Below are 15052 nucleotides of genomic sequence, written 5' to 3' on the forward strand. Positions count from 1 at the left end.
CTGGGAGTCCGTGTTTCATGGGGACAGTTTGGGAAGATGGAAAGTTCTGGAGACAGATGGTGGGGGTGACTGCTCAACACTGAACGTACTTAATGCCACTGAACTAAGTTGAAAAATGGTCAAGATGGCCAATTTAATGTGTTTATTTTACCATAAAAAAAAAAAAAAGACTTAAGAATAGTGCCTAGCACTGAGTGAACATGCCGCCCTTATTAAATCACTGAAATCAGAGTAATTGAAATAGCATCACTGGACTGTGTGACCCACCCAAGGGGACAGTGTCGGGTCAATCTTGTTCCCTGGTTCGTGTCTCCAGCCTGATCCATCAAGAGGGTCAAGAAAGATTTGATCTCTAGGGGCGCCTGGGTGGCTTAGTCGGTTAAGCGTCCGACTTTCGCTTAGGTCATGATCTCGCGGTTCGTGGGTTCGGGCCCCGCGTCGGGCTCTGTGCTGACTGCCCGCTCAGAGCCTGGAGCCTGTTTCTGTCTGTGACTCCCTCTCTCTCTGACCCTCCCCTGCTCACACTGTCTCTCTCTCTCCTAGAAATAAATAAAAAATATTTAAAAAAAAAAAGTTTTAAAAAAAGAAAGATTTGATCTCTGGACTACCTGACACCTTCCAGGGTGCCTCATTACCTCACAGGTCCCACCTGAAGTCCCCACCCACTTTCTGCCCCCCTTCCCCACGCCCCACTGTCCAAATCAATTCAGCTTGAAATTGGGAGAGACTAGGCCTCCTTCTCTCCTGGCTCTTCTAGGGGTCAAGGGTATAAATGGCCTCATGCCAGAGGGTAGAGCTTCTAAAACAGCTGCAGGCACTCAGCTGAGGGGTGGGGACAAGGTGGGTCAGGTGGCCAGTGCAGGGATGGGGTGGGCGGGAGATAGCCAGGCTTCCCATATACTGGGAACAGGTCCTCAGGCCAGCTCTGCCCACAGGGACTAGGGCAGAAGCCGGATCCTGTGGAGAGGCAGAGGAACTCCAGGCCACCTGCCTCCCCTCTCAACGGGAGCACTCCTCCCCAGGGTCCTCCCACTGGGCCCTCCTCAAAGGTCAGTCTGGGATGGGGGGGGCTCTGGTATCACCAACAGCAGCCCCTCCCGTCTGTCCTCGCCGGGACACCAGGTGATGGGCCGGCGTGGGCAGCAGAGGGCAGGGATGACTGTCCAACCCCCAGGGCTGGGAAACGGGAGCAGTGGGCCAGCTCACCCCGCCCCGCCCACCGCCAGGAGGCACCCTCGGGTCCTGGGCCAGGACATGTAATACACCCTGCAGCCACAGGGGCAGCTTGGGGAGGACACCCCCCCTCCCACCCGGGTCAAGGCCCCCGGGGTCCGCTCGGGGGGCCTCTGCACTGTCCTGCGCGGGGCTGGGGCCTGCTCTTCCAGCTCCCTGAGGGGCCGAGCCGGGGTGACGCAGCCCGCAGCAGGACGCGGGCGGCGAGGTGCCGTGGCCCGCGGGCCGCTGCCTGGCAGAGAGAAAGAACACAAAGGCGCAGCCGCAGGTTTCTGTACAGGAAGTCGGATTATACATTTTAGTAACGGGCTGAAGAAATGAGGCATCCGGGCAACAGTGCAGGGGCCACAGGGAGAATAAGAGATCGAGAGCTGGGGTTTGGCGTAAATCTTACAAAGTGTATAAAGAATCTGTGTTTCTCTACAATAACAAAAAACCAAAGGCTACAAGAGCGGTTGTATATACAAAACACGGAGATATTGCTTCACTTGCAAACAGGTTCCTGACCAGACGGGAGACAAGACAGAGGGGGGTAAGGGGGGGCGGAGAGCGCGCTGCGTGCAAGGGGAAGGGGAGAGGCAAACCATGAGAGACTCTTGAATGCTGAGANCGGCCCCCTGGTGCCTTGCTCTTCGAGCATCAGCCCGGAAGGGGGTTCTGGAGGGGGACCGCGGACCAGTTGGGCCAACTGGCCACAGAGGGACGGAGGCAATCTCTCCCCGGCCTCTGCCGTGGAAAACTGGAGAAGCCCGCTTGGGGCGCCCATCCTCCTCGCATCCGGCTGGCCCTCCCCGTCCCGCCAGATGCACACCGAGACCCCAGAAGAAACGGGGGGAGGGGAGGGCTTCTGGCTTTCCTGGAGCGGCCGGCACGCGCCGCCCACTGCTGTTCTTCCTGGGCCCGGGCCAGCCATGCGGAGCTCGGTGGGAGGGCAGGAGCCAGCCACCGGAGGGGCGGAGAGGGGAGGGCGGGAGGAGGGGGTGCGGGAGGAGGACGTGCACGCACGCTCGGGCGAGGCGTGGGGCGGTCACAGGTTCTGACAGCACTGCAGCTTGGTGGGCTTCTGTCCGTCGGTGGTGGGCGGCACGCTGATGTCCACCACGTTGTTGCCGGGGGACTCGTCGTGGGCTGCGCGGTCTGCGATCTGCTTCTGTGACACGATGCGGTAGATCTCTGCGGGGGGAGGGGCGAAGCAGGGATGAGTGCGCGGCACGCCCGACCCACAGCGACGCCCTCCCCGCCAGGGCTCATCTGGACCTCACGCCTTCAGAGGAGCACCCCCGAGGCTGAGCCCACAGCCACAGCCCACTGTGCCCATCAGGGCAAGGGGGACAGGGGCAGGTGGTGAGCTCCTGTAGGCCCCCACCCTCACCCAGTGCTGGCTGTGTGCTCGGCAAGGCGAGACCCGAATCTGGTCACAGATGTACCTCCCTGCCTGGCCTCTTCTCTTGTAAGATCAAAGGCCCCTCCTCCTCAGAATAAACTCCCAGAAGCCCAGACGCCCTGTGCCCCTGAGGCCACCTGCCTCCCCAGCTGCCTGAGCTGGCTGTTCTCTGGTTGAGCCAGCAGGGCCCCCCTGGAGAAGCTGGGTGCAGGGAGAAGCCGGGTGCAGGGAGAAGTTGGGTCAAGGGAGAAGCTGGGTCAAGGGAGAAGCTGGGTGCAGGGTGAAGCCGGGTGCGGGGAGAAGCCGGGTGCAGGAGAAGCCTGGTGAAGGGAGAAGCCGGGTGCAGGGAGAAGGTGGGTCAAGGGAGAAGCTGGATAGAAGGAGGGTCTCTAGGTCCTGAGTGCCAGCAGGGCCAGGGTCTGGCCTGATCCCATGGAATGTGCCATGTCTGTCCTCACATCCAGACTGGCTCACAGGTTTAAAAAATAAAGCCTCAGGGGCCATGTGCTGGAGCAGGCAACCCAAATGGCTGGTGCCCCCATCATGCCCGCCCCCCGGGGGCATCCGGGGTCACCGTGGCCCCAGCCAGGCTCTGTGACGTCACCTGTGAGGATGTTCTTGAAAGCTTCCTCTACGTTGGTGGAATCCAAGGCCGAAGTCTCAATGAAAGACAAGTTGTTCTTTTCTGGAACAAAAAGAATATTGCCCAGGTGAGCGGGGAGGGAGTAGAGGGTGTGGTCCTGCACCCTCGCGGGGACCCTGCTTGCCTGGCCCAAGAAAAGAATGGCTGGGGCCAAAGAGAGGGGACTGAGATGCCCACTTGTCAGGAAGGGGAAGCTGGCGCCAAGGCCATGGGCACAGACAGGAAAGATGGCGGGGGCCCGGGTGAGGCTGCTGCCTGGCTTCCAGATGCTTCTCTGATGCCTCAGTCACAGTCCCACCTTCAGGAATGTGGCCCATGGGGAAAGCCCCGGGGCAGATGGCCCAGAGTGAAGCCCCAGCAGCCCCCGGCCACACCCGCTCCCGCCCGGTGCGACTCACCTGCAAAGGCGCGGGCCTCGTCAGTGGGCACGGCCCGCAGGTGGCGCAGGTCACTCTTGTTGCCCACCAGCATGATGACGATGTTGCTGTCAGCGTGGTCCCGCAGCTCCTTCAGCCAGCGTTCCACGTTCTCGTAGGTCAGGTGCTTGGCAATGTCATACACCAGCAGTGCGCCCACTGCACCGCGGTAGTACCTGTGGCACAGGGCCCGAGCCTGAGCCGGCCGCCTGTGGCCTTCAGGGGCTCCCCGGGCTCCGTGGGCTGCAGCCATGGTGGCCTCACGGGAGACATCTGCATCCCGAGGTGCAGGCTCGGCTCCCCAGGTTCAGCTCGGGAATACGGGGCCAGAGGAAGTAGTCTGGGACCCAGGGTCAGAGGACACCCATGGGGCAGGTCACAAGAGGGGAGAAGGGGAGGGTCACCGCTGCACAAAAGTTCCGCTGCCCACCGGGGCTCGGCCAGCCTGGCCACCAGGGAGGCTGATGGACACACACCCGCCCCGAGGGATGAAGGACAGGAGAAAGTGACCAGCGGAGAGAGAGTCCAGAGGACGCAGCTGACTGACAGTGAAGGTCTGGGAAGAGGCAGCCCCACTGGGGACCGGTGACCGGGGAGCACAGGGAGGCAAGGGGTACCAGGCCCGTGTGGGAGGACAGGACAGGTGCGGGATGGGGGGGCGGGGCTGGTGAGCGGCCACGGGGACCCAGGCCACTCCGGGGTAACAGCTCTCACCGAGCAGCCAGCTCCCAGCAAAACCACAGGGCCTATCAAGACTCCAGGGGTCCGAGACACCGCAGAACATGCCTACCCCAGGGTCACAGGGTGGCCGACACTGGGCACACTGGTCTTCCCAAGGGTCCCCTAGCTCCTGGGGGTCTTGCCCCTGCATCCTGGGCCCCTCCCTTCAGGGATATGCTCTCCCCTTCTCCTCGGCGACTCCTACCCATCCTCCCCAGCGGCCCCGCACCCACGGCCGCCTGCAGCACCCCGGCCCTGTCGCTCACGCAGAGGTGATGGCACGGTAGCGCTCCTGGCCGGCGGTGTCCCAGATCTGCGCCTTGATGGTCTTGCCGTCCACCTGGATGCTGCGGGTGGCAAACTCCACGCCGATGGTGCTCTTGCTCTCCAGGTTGAACTCGTTGCGGGTGAAGCGCGATAGCAGGTTGCTCTTCCCCACGCCTGAGTCCCCGATGAGCACCACTTTGGGGGCAGGAGGGACACGGGTGAGACTCTGCGGGCCAGCGTCCCTGAGCCACGGCCTGTACACCACCCACGTCCACCTGCAGAACGGTTGGCAGCACCCGGGGTGCGGAGCCAACTGGAAAGCCGCAACGTCAGAACAGCCGGCGCCCGAGGCACCACATTTCCCAGGGCAGAAGCAAACAGGGGCTCAGGGCTTCCAGAAACACAGCCAGTGTGGACACCCCTGCTGTCTCTGGTCCTTGAGAGAAGAGCTGCCTCAGCTGCGGTGTAGGGACATAGACATTCTGGCAGGCAGAGAGGAGATCCCACTCTGAACCCCTGAACCTCCACAGCAGCTCGGTGGCCAAGAAAGCTCCAGGGCTGGGCAACCTTGGGCAAGTCACTTAACCTCTCTGGGCCGCATTTTTCCGCAAGAGGGGGACTCAAGGAGAAATGGCAAGATCAGACCTCCGCTAGCACATGGCACGCTACAACAGGCAGGGGAGCGGTTATTACTACTACTCTTCCCCTCGGTTCTCACGCGCAGGGGTCTGTCTCTTGGGCTGTAAGTAACAGGAAGCGGGAAGCCTCACCCCCACGCCCACCCACTGCTTCCTTCTGGAGAGCCGCTGCAAGCAAATCCACACGACCCCAGCACAGTCACGGCTGGCTCCTGCGGAACAGGAACGTGCCCTCTGGATGCAGCTGGGAAGGGACAGAGCCTGCCGCCCCCACGCCCCCAGAGGCGGCCCTTTCTGCAGAGATGTCCAGAGCTAGAGCCGTCCTGAGCAGGGCAGAGCAGCCCTTCCAGTCTCTGCCTTTATCCCTCTCTTTCTCAAATTTCCTGCCCCGGCCACAGAAGCATTGCCGGTAGGGGCCAAGGCACCCCAGGCCCTGTGGTAGGGCCACATGGGATGGTCTAGGAGGCGCCTGAGCCCAAGAGGCTGTCCTTAGACCCAGGGCACACTGGAGTCTCACGTCTGTGTGCACAGTGTGTGTGTCACATAGGCACGCGCGGCTATATATGCAACGGAGAACAAACAAAACACGACTGTTTGACCAGAGACCCCAGCGGAAAGCACACGGGCCCCCACGTGTGGGCCTTGGGCTCTGGCACCCAAGGGTGGGTCTGTCCAGTGGAAAGCCATGGGAGCTGTAGGCTTGGTCATCCCCAGCCCCAGTTAAAAGGTTTTCCTGGGGCGCCTGGGTGGCTCAGTCGGTTAAGCATCCGACTTCGGCTCAGGTCATGATCTCACAGTTCATGGGTTCGAGCCCCACGTGGGGGTCTGTGCTGACAGCTCAGAGCCTGGAGCCTGTCTTCAGATTCTGTGTTTCCCTCTCTCTCTGACCCTCCCCTGCTCACGCTGCCATATTGTCTCTCTCTCTCTCAGAAATAGATAAAACATTAAAAAAATTTAAAAGGTTTTCCTCAGTGGGAAGTTGTATATGCGTATGCCCAAGCTCCCACGGCTTCTGACCCACGTCACTGCCCCCACTCTGGTCCATGACACTGGGTCTCTCCAGAGCCCTGGTGGTTAAGCTCACACCAACGGGCTGTTTTTCTGAAGGCCACCAGAGGGCGCCCATGAGCTCCCAAGTCAGGTCCCACCCTCCTCTGCCCTCAGCCTTCCAGACCGCCCACCTCCCTGGGGTAGAGGTCCCAAGTCCAGGCCCATCCACTTGCACACTTGCCCCGTGCTCTCCCTCCCCTCCTCCCTCTCTCCCACTCTGCTCCAGCCACACAGGCCTCCTCGTCAGGACTAGGAGATATACAGGGCCGCGACGCACCTTGCCTGGACCATCTGTCCCCAGTCCCCACCTGGTATCTGCCCTCCTCTCCTCCACGTGGTATGGCACTCGACCAGGGAGGCCCTCGCTGCCATCCTCTTAAAAGCCCACTCCCTGCCTTTTCTCCCCAGCTCTCCCCACTCTCCCACTCCAGCCTTCACTTATTTATTTCTTCCCATTGGGCCACAAGGGCAGGCACCTCGGTCTCCTTCCCTGCTGTGTCCCCAGGACCTGGTGCCACTCCCAGCACACAGGAGGCAGCTGATCCATGCCTGCCGAATGAGCAAATGCCAAGGCGGCCAGTGGAGCCTCCCAGCCCATGCCCCCCACCCCTGCCCCCAGAAGATGCCCAGGTTACCATTGTCAGGCCACAGGTGAGGAGGAGGCAGACAAGGAACCCAGGACCCAGCACCCTCTCTCGGCCAGTCGCTTTTGAACCAAGAGCATGAAGAACAAGAAGAATGTTTAATGAGTCTAGAAAGCCACTGACAGGGCGCCTGGGGGGCTCAGTCAGTTAAGTGTCCGACTTTGGCTCAGGTCATGACCTCACGGTTTGCGGGTTCAAGCCCCGCGTCAGGCTCTGTGCTGACAGCTCAGAGCCTGTAGCCTGTTTCGGATTCTGTGTCTCCCTCTCACTCTGCCCCTCCCCCACTCGTGCTCTGTCTCTCAAAAATGAATAAACGTTCAAGAAAAAATAATAATAAAGCCCACCTCACACACATCTCACGTAACCTTTCCAGGTTAGGAACCAAGAGAACACCGGGCCCAACACATGGGAGCCCATGCCTGTTTGCAGGCTCGCCCCTACCTGCCAACCATGCTCACCAGATGGTGACTCGCCCAGGGCCACCTGGCTGGAAAGGTGCCCATCAGGATTTGGACCCTCGTCTTCTGTGTCCGGGGCTGAGCTCAGGGATCTGGAGCAGGGGTGGGGGGGTGGGGGGGGGCAGCGGCCTCGTGGACCTTGGAGTAGCTGGCAAACTCCTGCTCATCCTTCAAAACCCTTCAGGTCAGGCCTCGCCTCTCCCCTCAAACCACCATGTGGCCTGGCTAGACACCTGTGATAACAGGGCCACTGTTCTGTCGTGACACTGTGGGTGCCCAAGGGAAGACTGCGAGCGGACTTCAGAGAAAGGTGGAAAGAAGGGGGACGGACATGGGCCTGTGGCTGTCAACCATGCTGTGGGGCCCACCGCCTACACTCCCAAGCCCTCCCCTCCTTCCTGCGCAGCCGTGGGGACCTGGCCAAGGCTGGAGAGGTATGCTCACGATTTTTATGCCCTCAGGAATAGAACAGGAAATGAGCAGGAAGGTCCCTTTTGGGCCCTGTCCTGTGTCCCCACCTCTACCGCTCCCTCCCTTCCCCGCCTTGGCACAACTACACAACTTCAGAGTCCCCTTGGCCCCATCCACTCTGCCCTGGCCTAGGCAACAATCCCCTCAGCCCCTCGGGCCAGGCTCAGCCCTAAAGGCTTTGTGACTGGCGTTCTCAGGGCCACCTCGGGGACAAATGTTTGTATTATCATTCCCCTTGGACGGCTGGGGACACTCAACCCAGAGTGACCAAGTTCCTGGTCAGGGGACCCCAGTGAGAAAGGGGAGGCCAGAGTAGATGAGAGCCTCCGGCCACTGCCCAGACGAACGACGGGAAGGCCAGGCTGCTTGGACAGTCGCTGGCACATGGTGCCCGATGCGGAGAGGTGGCCGGTGGGGCAGCGGCTAGGCTGGCCCCCTTGTGCAGGCAGGGAATGAGAACGGCATTGTCCTGGGCACAAGTGATCTGTTGTCTTAGGGAAATAAAGGGCCCTTGAGGACACAGCCCGCAGAATTGCCACAGAAGTTGGTAGCATCACCGGCCAGGGAAATGGCCTCCCTGGACGTGCCATTTGGCTGGCAGAGCAGGCGAGCCCAGTTGGCAAAAACAAAGAGCTGGCACCTTCTAAAGCCCAGGGTCCTCTGATGTGCCCCACGATAGCGTAGCAGCCCTGGAGCCTTCACTGGGGCCACTTGTGGCTGGCCCCTCTACTCCAGGAAGAGCAGGACCCTGCCTCTCCTGCAGGAAGATAGCCCTGACCATCCCAGGCCCCAGGGACTGGCACTTGGGGGCAATCTTGCCACAGCCGTATCCTGAGGCATCAGAGCAGGGGACAGACAGGTGCCCAAAGCCAGGACACAGGCGAGGCCACTCACTATTTGCCAATGGGGGAAGATGGTGTGCCTGGGTCCTTACCGGTGGGTCTGGCGGGAACCCTGCCCGGGCTAGGGAGCCAGGAGGCTGCCTCGAGAGCACTCAGCAGAGGGGTGTGAGCACTGGCCTGTTCCCTGGATGCCGGCTGCTACTCTTCCCTCGCCCGCTTTCCCAAAAGGACTTGAAGATGACCCAGGGGTAGACAAAGCCCGGAGGCCTAGGTCCTGGGCTGCCTCCGCAGCTTCCCACTTCCCACGTCCTCACGGACCAGGTGAGTGGCCAGGGGCCCTAGGAAGTTGTCGATGGCCCTTGGGGACACAGCTGCTCCCACTGTGGATCCCGCTGCCTGGTCTACCAGAAGAGAGGTCAGAGGTGGCCCCCAGGGATTGATCCGGAGAATGGGAAAACAATCCGTGGCCCACAGCATAAAATGTTAGCGGGGTAAACGTGCGGATCTATAATTAGGTACAAATAAACAGCCTACTCCTGCGGGAGGAGGGGAACGTGCAGTGAGGAAAACACCCAGGGGCAATCTACTTGGTCTTGGAGGTCAAGGGAGCCAGCGTGGGATGTGGCTGCCAACATAACCAAGGCAGGGGTGGGAGGGCTAACCAGGGGCCAGTGTCACAGGCAAGAAGCGTGGCCCCTCTGTGCCCAGGGGAAGGGCCAGAAGGTGACTAAAGCCTGGGGGAGGCTGAGCACAGGGGTGGGGGCAGGAGGATCACTGCCACCCTCCCCCCCGATGGGGGGCCCCTCCCACCAGGCAGCAGGGCTGGGGAGCCTCGAGGTCAGAANGGGGGGGCGCCTGGGTGGCTCAGTCACTTAAGCATCTGACTCTTCGTTTTGGCTCAGGTCATGATCTCACTGTTTGTGAGTTCAAGCACAGTGCTGGGTCTGTGCATACGGCATGAAGCCTGCTTAGGATTCTCTCTCTCTCTCTGTCTCAAAAATAAACAAACATTTGATTAAAAAACAACAACAAACATAGTTGGCCCTTGTCATCCCTCTCGCGCAGTCTCCCTGTGGACCCTTGTCGAAGGCGCAGACCTGCCCCTTGGCAGGCCACAGGGGTCTTAGGAGGGTCCGGGGCAAGAGCATATTCACATCTGTCTCAGCTGTCTTGTCACTGGCAAGTGATGTGGCACCGGGTGGCCTGCCTGCTGGCTTCTCTCCTTCCTCCTGTACGTGCCGAGCCCACCCGGTTTCCTTTTCCCATTTAAGTGAGTGAGACGCGGAGTGCGCGGAGTGGATTTAAAGAGACACATGAAAAGACAGCAGGGAGGCCTCCAGCAAGGCCTCCAGGTGGGCCGGAGGTCTCTGATGACCACAGTTTGGGAAACCATGACCTTGTGGGTTAGACTTTCACTTCTAGCTCTGCTTGGCAAGGTCAGCAGGGCACCTGCCAGCTCAGGAAACAAGGCTAGTTGGGGAGGAGGGCAGGGCAGGCAGCCCCCGCCCCCACCCCCACTCTGTGCCAATCGCCGCAGAAGCCAGATCTGGGTTTCCAGGAAGCGCACAGCCGCCCCACTGCCCCTGACCCAGTAACTGTACTTCTGGGAACAGACTTCAAAGAAATAACTCAAAGGGCACAGGATGCCTGGGAAAAACATTGAGCTGAGTTATTTATAACAGCGAGTGCTTGAAAACAACAAGTGGGGAAGGCCCATCAAAACCTGGAGGTGACTCCGGGGGAAACGCCCCCTGCCCTGGGGGTCCTCCCCCCCAATCCGGGTGGGTGACCAGCCAGGGCCTGGGGATCAGCGGCCTCCAGGCATGAGCTGCAGCAGGATGGAGTCGGGTCCACCTGTCGCCGTCCCCAAAGCCCAGACAGAGCTTCCTGGGCCCCTAACCTGGCCCCCTAATCCTGGGGCCCACGGTGCTGTGTGACAACTCTGGGCCTCTGCATGGGCCCTCCCCCAGCCCAGAAGCATCTCACCACATAGATATCCCAGGTAGGGATTGCTCCACCTGGCTCTCCACAGCCCCAAGGTCCCCAGGCTCCCTGGCCCAACGTGTTAGATGATACCACACAATACCACATACACGATGGTCAGCGATGGACGTAGACTGCACTCCCAGGGATCGCCAGGCTTCCCCAACAAGGGGAAGATGCCAACAGCTAGTGTGGGAGGCAGACCCTCATGCGGCAGGACAAATGTGCCTCACAGGGGCCCAGGGTTAGCTATCAAGGGCAACACTGTCGGCCAGGGAGCCCAGGATGTCGGCCAAAGCCCAGGGTGGCAATGTGAAGCCAGTGACTCTTAAATCAGTGCACAACGCCAGCGATGTGGATGGCGGGAGTCTTCCCGGCTGAGCCACGAGCTGAGGGAGCTAGGCCAGCCATGGCTGCCTGACCTGCCAAGGCCGCATTTGAGTGAGGCTCTAGAGCCCTCTGTCCCTCAGGCAGGGAAGATCCTCCAGCAGGTTGGCGGAAGGCAAGCCCATCAGTGCACGTGTGTTGGGGGAGGTGGTCGGACAGGCTTATTAGCCCCATATATACTCCTTAGGTGGTAAACCCCACAGCTGACCTGGGCTCAAATCCTGCTCCAACACGTGCCCTCTCTATCTGGGTCTCGATTTCCAGGTCTCTGTGGAGAGAGGATGGATAATATCGACGACCTCACAGGGTTGGGATGAGCACTGCAATGGATTCGTGTGCGGCAAGTACCTGGGAAACGGCGGGTACTTCGATAGTTCTATTAAGAGTTCTGAGAGTTCAACCACATGTGTTGTGGTTAGCCACCAAGCCTGGCACACAGAGTCCCTCCGCCAGGCGCCTCTCCGAGCAGTTCTGGGTCAGCATCCCACTCCAGGGCTCCGGATCACACACCTCAACCCCTCCCTTGCCCTCTCTTCCCGCCCCCAGACATGCTGCCACCAATGAGGGCTGGCTCCTCCCACTCCGCGAGAGCACCACCCCCACCTGCCCCCTCCCAGCCCACTTCTTGGACACGCCCACCACGCCATAGCCCCGCCTCCTGCGGCCCCGCCCCCGACACGAATNCCCCGCCTCGGCGCATCCAAGGCCCCCAAGGGCCTCCCTGGGCCGCCGGTCCGGTCCGCCAAGCTGACTGAGCCCAGACTGCCTTGGCCTTCCCGGCTCCCTGACCCGCCGGGCCCCAAGTCCCGGGCTCCGGCCTGGGCCCAGCGGCCTGGAGCGCAGCCCCGGCTCGCCACCTCGCCGTCGTCCCCTCGCCCGTCTGTGTCCCACCGACCGCACCTTTGAATAGGTAGTCGTACTCGTCGTCCCGGGTCCCCATTGTCCTGGCGCTTCCGGCGGGATCGGCGACTCCGCAGCCCCACCACAAACACCCGACGGGGGCGGAGCCGGTACCGCGCAGAGCGGCGGCTGAATGACCAATAAGAGGCGGGTAGCGTAGCGACCGGCACCCAGGGCAACCAATTACAGGAGGAAGCAGAGCCTCAGGGGTGGGCGCTGCCTGGGATCCACCCCTCTCGCCCTCGGTCTCCTGGAGAAAGGCGGAAGGAATGCGGACCTTTCTGAAGTGACGGCCCCGTCAGCCTATCAGAGGTGGGCTCTGGAAGGCGGGGCGGAAGACTGTAAGAATGAAACAGATTGATGGAGCGAATAACCAATGAGAGGCCTGATTCAGACGGTCGCGGAGTACCAGAGGACCTGTCCAGGAAGGGAAATGGGGCTACGTCCAGGTGATGTTACGCTATTTAGCGTCCCAATGACGTCATATGTCACTACGCGCTGCTCAGCCTCCTCCGCCCTAGTAAATGACCGTTTCCGGGGGCCTCTGAGCTGGTGGGGGAGGAGGATTTCCACCTTCTTTTGCCCTCACCTCTCTTGATTGGGTTCCATCACTACGTTTGTGAGTCATTAAGATACCCCTGTACCTCAGTTTTCTCTGCTACATAACGGAGGAAATTCACCTCCTGGAATCTTTTGAGGACAACTAGATCAGTTCCCTAAACACATAGTAAGTCAGCCATCTACTTTCTGTCATTAAGTCTTTAACAAATGTTTATCAAATCCTTCCTGGACATCAGACTCTCTCCAACATGACCTCCCCTTCTCTAAACCCTCGCCTTGTTTGTTTGTTTTTTTTGCCTCCCCCCCTCCCCACCCCCAGGGTTTATCACTACCTGACATTAGATTATCTATGTTTGGGGGTGTCTGGCGGGCCCAGTTGGTGGAGCCTATGACTCTTGGTCTTGAGGTGGGGAGTTTGGGCCCCGCGATAAACGTAGAACTTATTAAAAAAAAAAAAAAAAGATTTTGTATTTCTTTTTCTTGATCCAGTAATCTCTTTAGTGTCCTGCCTGCAGAACGTCAGCCCCATGAAGGCAAGGACTGTCTGTCACTGTTGGTGCTGTGTCCCCAGGGCTCAATATATAGTTGATCAGTGATGAATACTGTAACCAGAGAGCTCTGTGCTAGTTATTTTATTATAACCATAATTGTAATCATAATTGCTTCCTAGGCCTCATCCCTGGGTTGCCCAACAGGCATCTCAGACACTAATTTGGTCTCTTTTTCTATGTCTCCTCCTCCCCCTGTGACTCCATTCTCCCCCCCCCCACACACACACCCACCTCCATTCCGTTCCAATACCCATCTCACAGCCAAAGGTCATGGACTCCTCTCTTCTCATCTCTTAGTCCCTTACTTCTTCCTCCCCTCCTTTCCCTCAGTTGCCTTATTCTGTTCCTCTTCCCTCATAAATTTCTGACCACTTACTCCCTCAATCCTGGCCCCATCGTTAGTGCCTGGACCAGTACAATTGTCTGTCCCCAGATCTCCCTGCTCTGCCCTCACCCCACATTGTCTTTTCTTTCTATAGCAGTCAAAGAATCCTTCCCCCCCCCATTAAGCTCTTCACCCAACATGGGGCCCGAACTCACCACACTGAGATCAAGAGTCATATATTCTACCGACTGAGCCAAGCAGGCACCCCAGTCAGAGCATTCTTTTCTTTTCTTTTTTAAAGTTTATTTATTTGAGAGAGAGAGAGAGAGTGCACTTGCAATCAGGAGAAGGAGAGAGAGAGGGAGAGAAAGAATCCCAAGAAGGCTCCATAGAGGGCTCAAACTCACAAACCCAACCGGGAGATCATGACCTGAGCCAAAATCAAGAGTCGGATGCTTAACCGCCTGAGCCACCCAGAGCTGTCTTTGTAAACATAAATCAGATTGTCTCGCTCCCCTGTTTAAAAATCTTTTGGTTCTTCCTTTAGTAAACATTTACTAAGCACGGACTAAGTGCCAGGTAGTGCTCTAGGTGCTAGGGATGCGGTATTGAATAACACAAAGTCCCAGCTCTCACAGAGGGGACAGTCTGCTGGAGTCAGGCAGACAAGAAACCAGTGAACCACATGCGTAAAGGTAGTTTCAGGATGGGAGGCATGCAGTGAGGAGAGTAACTTACATTATGGGATCGTGGTGCTCCTTAGCTAGGGACCCAGGGAAGGGATCCTGGAGCAGGGGGCATTGGCCCTAAGTTTGGGGAAAGGGGAGGAAGTGGTGGGAACAGCATTTTAGGGGGACACAACAGCAAGTGAGAGAAACTCGGATGGATCTGAACAGTCAGATGTCCATGGTCGCTGGAGAGTTGGATCCAGGGACCAAGAGATCAGAGGAGGTGAAAAAGTGAGACCGGAAGCCAGACCAGAGTGGACCCTCCCAGGCTTGGTTAGCAAGCTCCTGGGCAGCGGGCTTGAAGACCTACACGTTCCTGCTCAAACCCCTTCCCCCACCCTCCACCCGGTCCCCATCCTAACTTCCTGCCCAAATGCTGCAGGCAGGGGGCGCTGTGGACTGGTTCCCCAGTGAGCTTCACTTTCTCACAAGGTCACTAGGCTTTTGATGTGCCCTCTTCCTGGAATGCTATCTCCCTCTCCGACCTTCCTGGTAGAATTTTCACCCTTCTCTGAAAACTGCCTCAAAAGCCACCTCCACCCTGAAGCTTTTTCTCGCGTCTGGGTCGGGCTGCCCTCCTCCCACCCCACAGCAGAGCTTAGAGTAATAACAACATTTGTAATGAGGACTGTTATTTATGTTGTGTGCTCACTATTAGTCAGACACTGTTTGGACTGCTTTTACTTTACTGCTGCCTGAAATCCTCGAAGCACCAGAGAACAGGAAGGGGTGGGGATGGGAGGTTGGGGTACCAGTGCCCCGCCCCCACCCCCCATTTTCCAGATGCGGGAACTGAGGCCACGGAGCTTTAGTACACAGTCTGGTCTAGTCAACCAGGGGGAGGATGATGC

The 15052-nt window shown here is 59.1% G+C and overlaps 1 protein-coding gene across 1 annotated transcript; it reads right to left on the reverse strand.

Annotated features, from left to right (window-relative positions):
* Window positions 1–1849: 1849 nt before the first annotated feature.
* Window positions 1850–12152, reverse strand: RAB11B (RAB11B, member RAS oncogene family). The gene is made up of 5 exons (XM_077745697.1): window positions 12037–12152; window positions 4663–4858; window positions 3659–3852; window positions 3222–3302; window positions 1850–2406 (listed from the first exon to the last, which is right to left on the reverse strand). Exons 1-5 carry the CDS (start codon window positions 12074–12076, stop codon window positions 2261–2263), a joined length of 657 nt encoding a protein of 218 aa, XP_077601823.1. The 5' UTR covers window positions 12077–12152; the 3' UTR covers window positions 1850–2260.
* Between the last annotated feature and the right edge of the window lie 2900 nt (window positions 12153–15052).

Source organism: Crocuta crocuta, unplaced genomic scaffold (genome assembly GCF_008692635.1).
Source record: "Crocuta crocuta isolate KB4526 unplaced genomic scaffold, BGI_CrCroc_1.0 scaffold650, whole genome shotgun sequence".
NCBI lineage: Eukaryota > Metazoa > Chordata > Mammalia > Carnivora > Hyaenidae > Crocuta > Crocuta crocuta.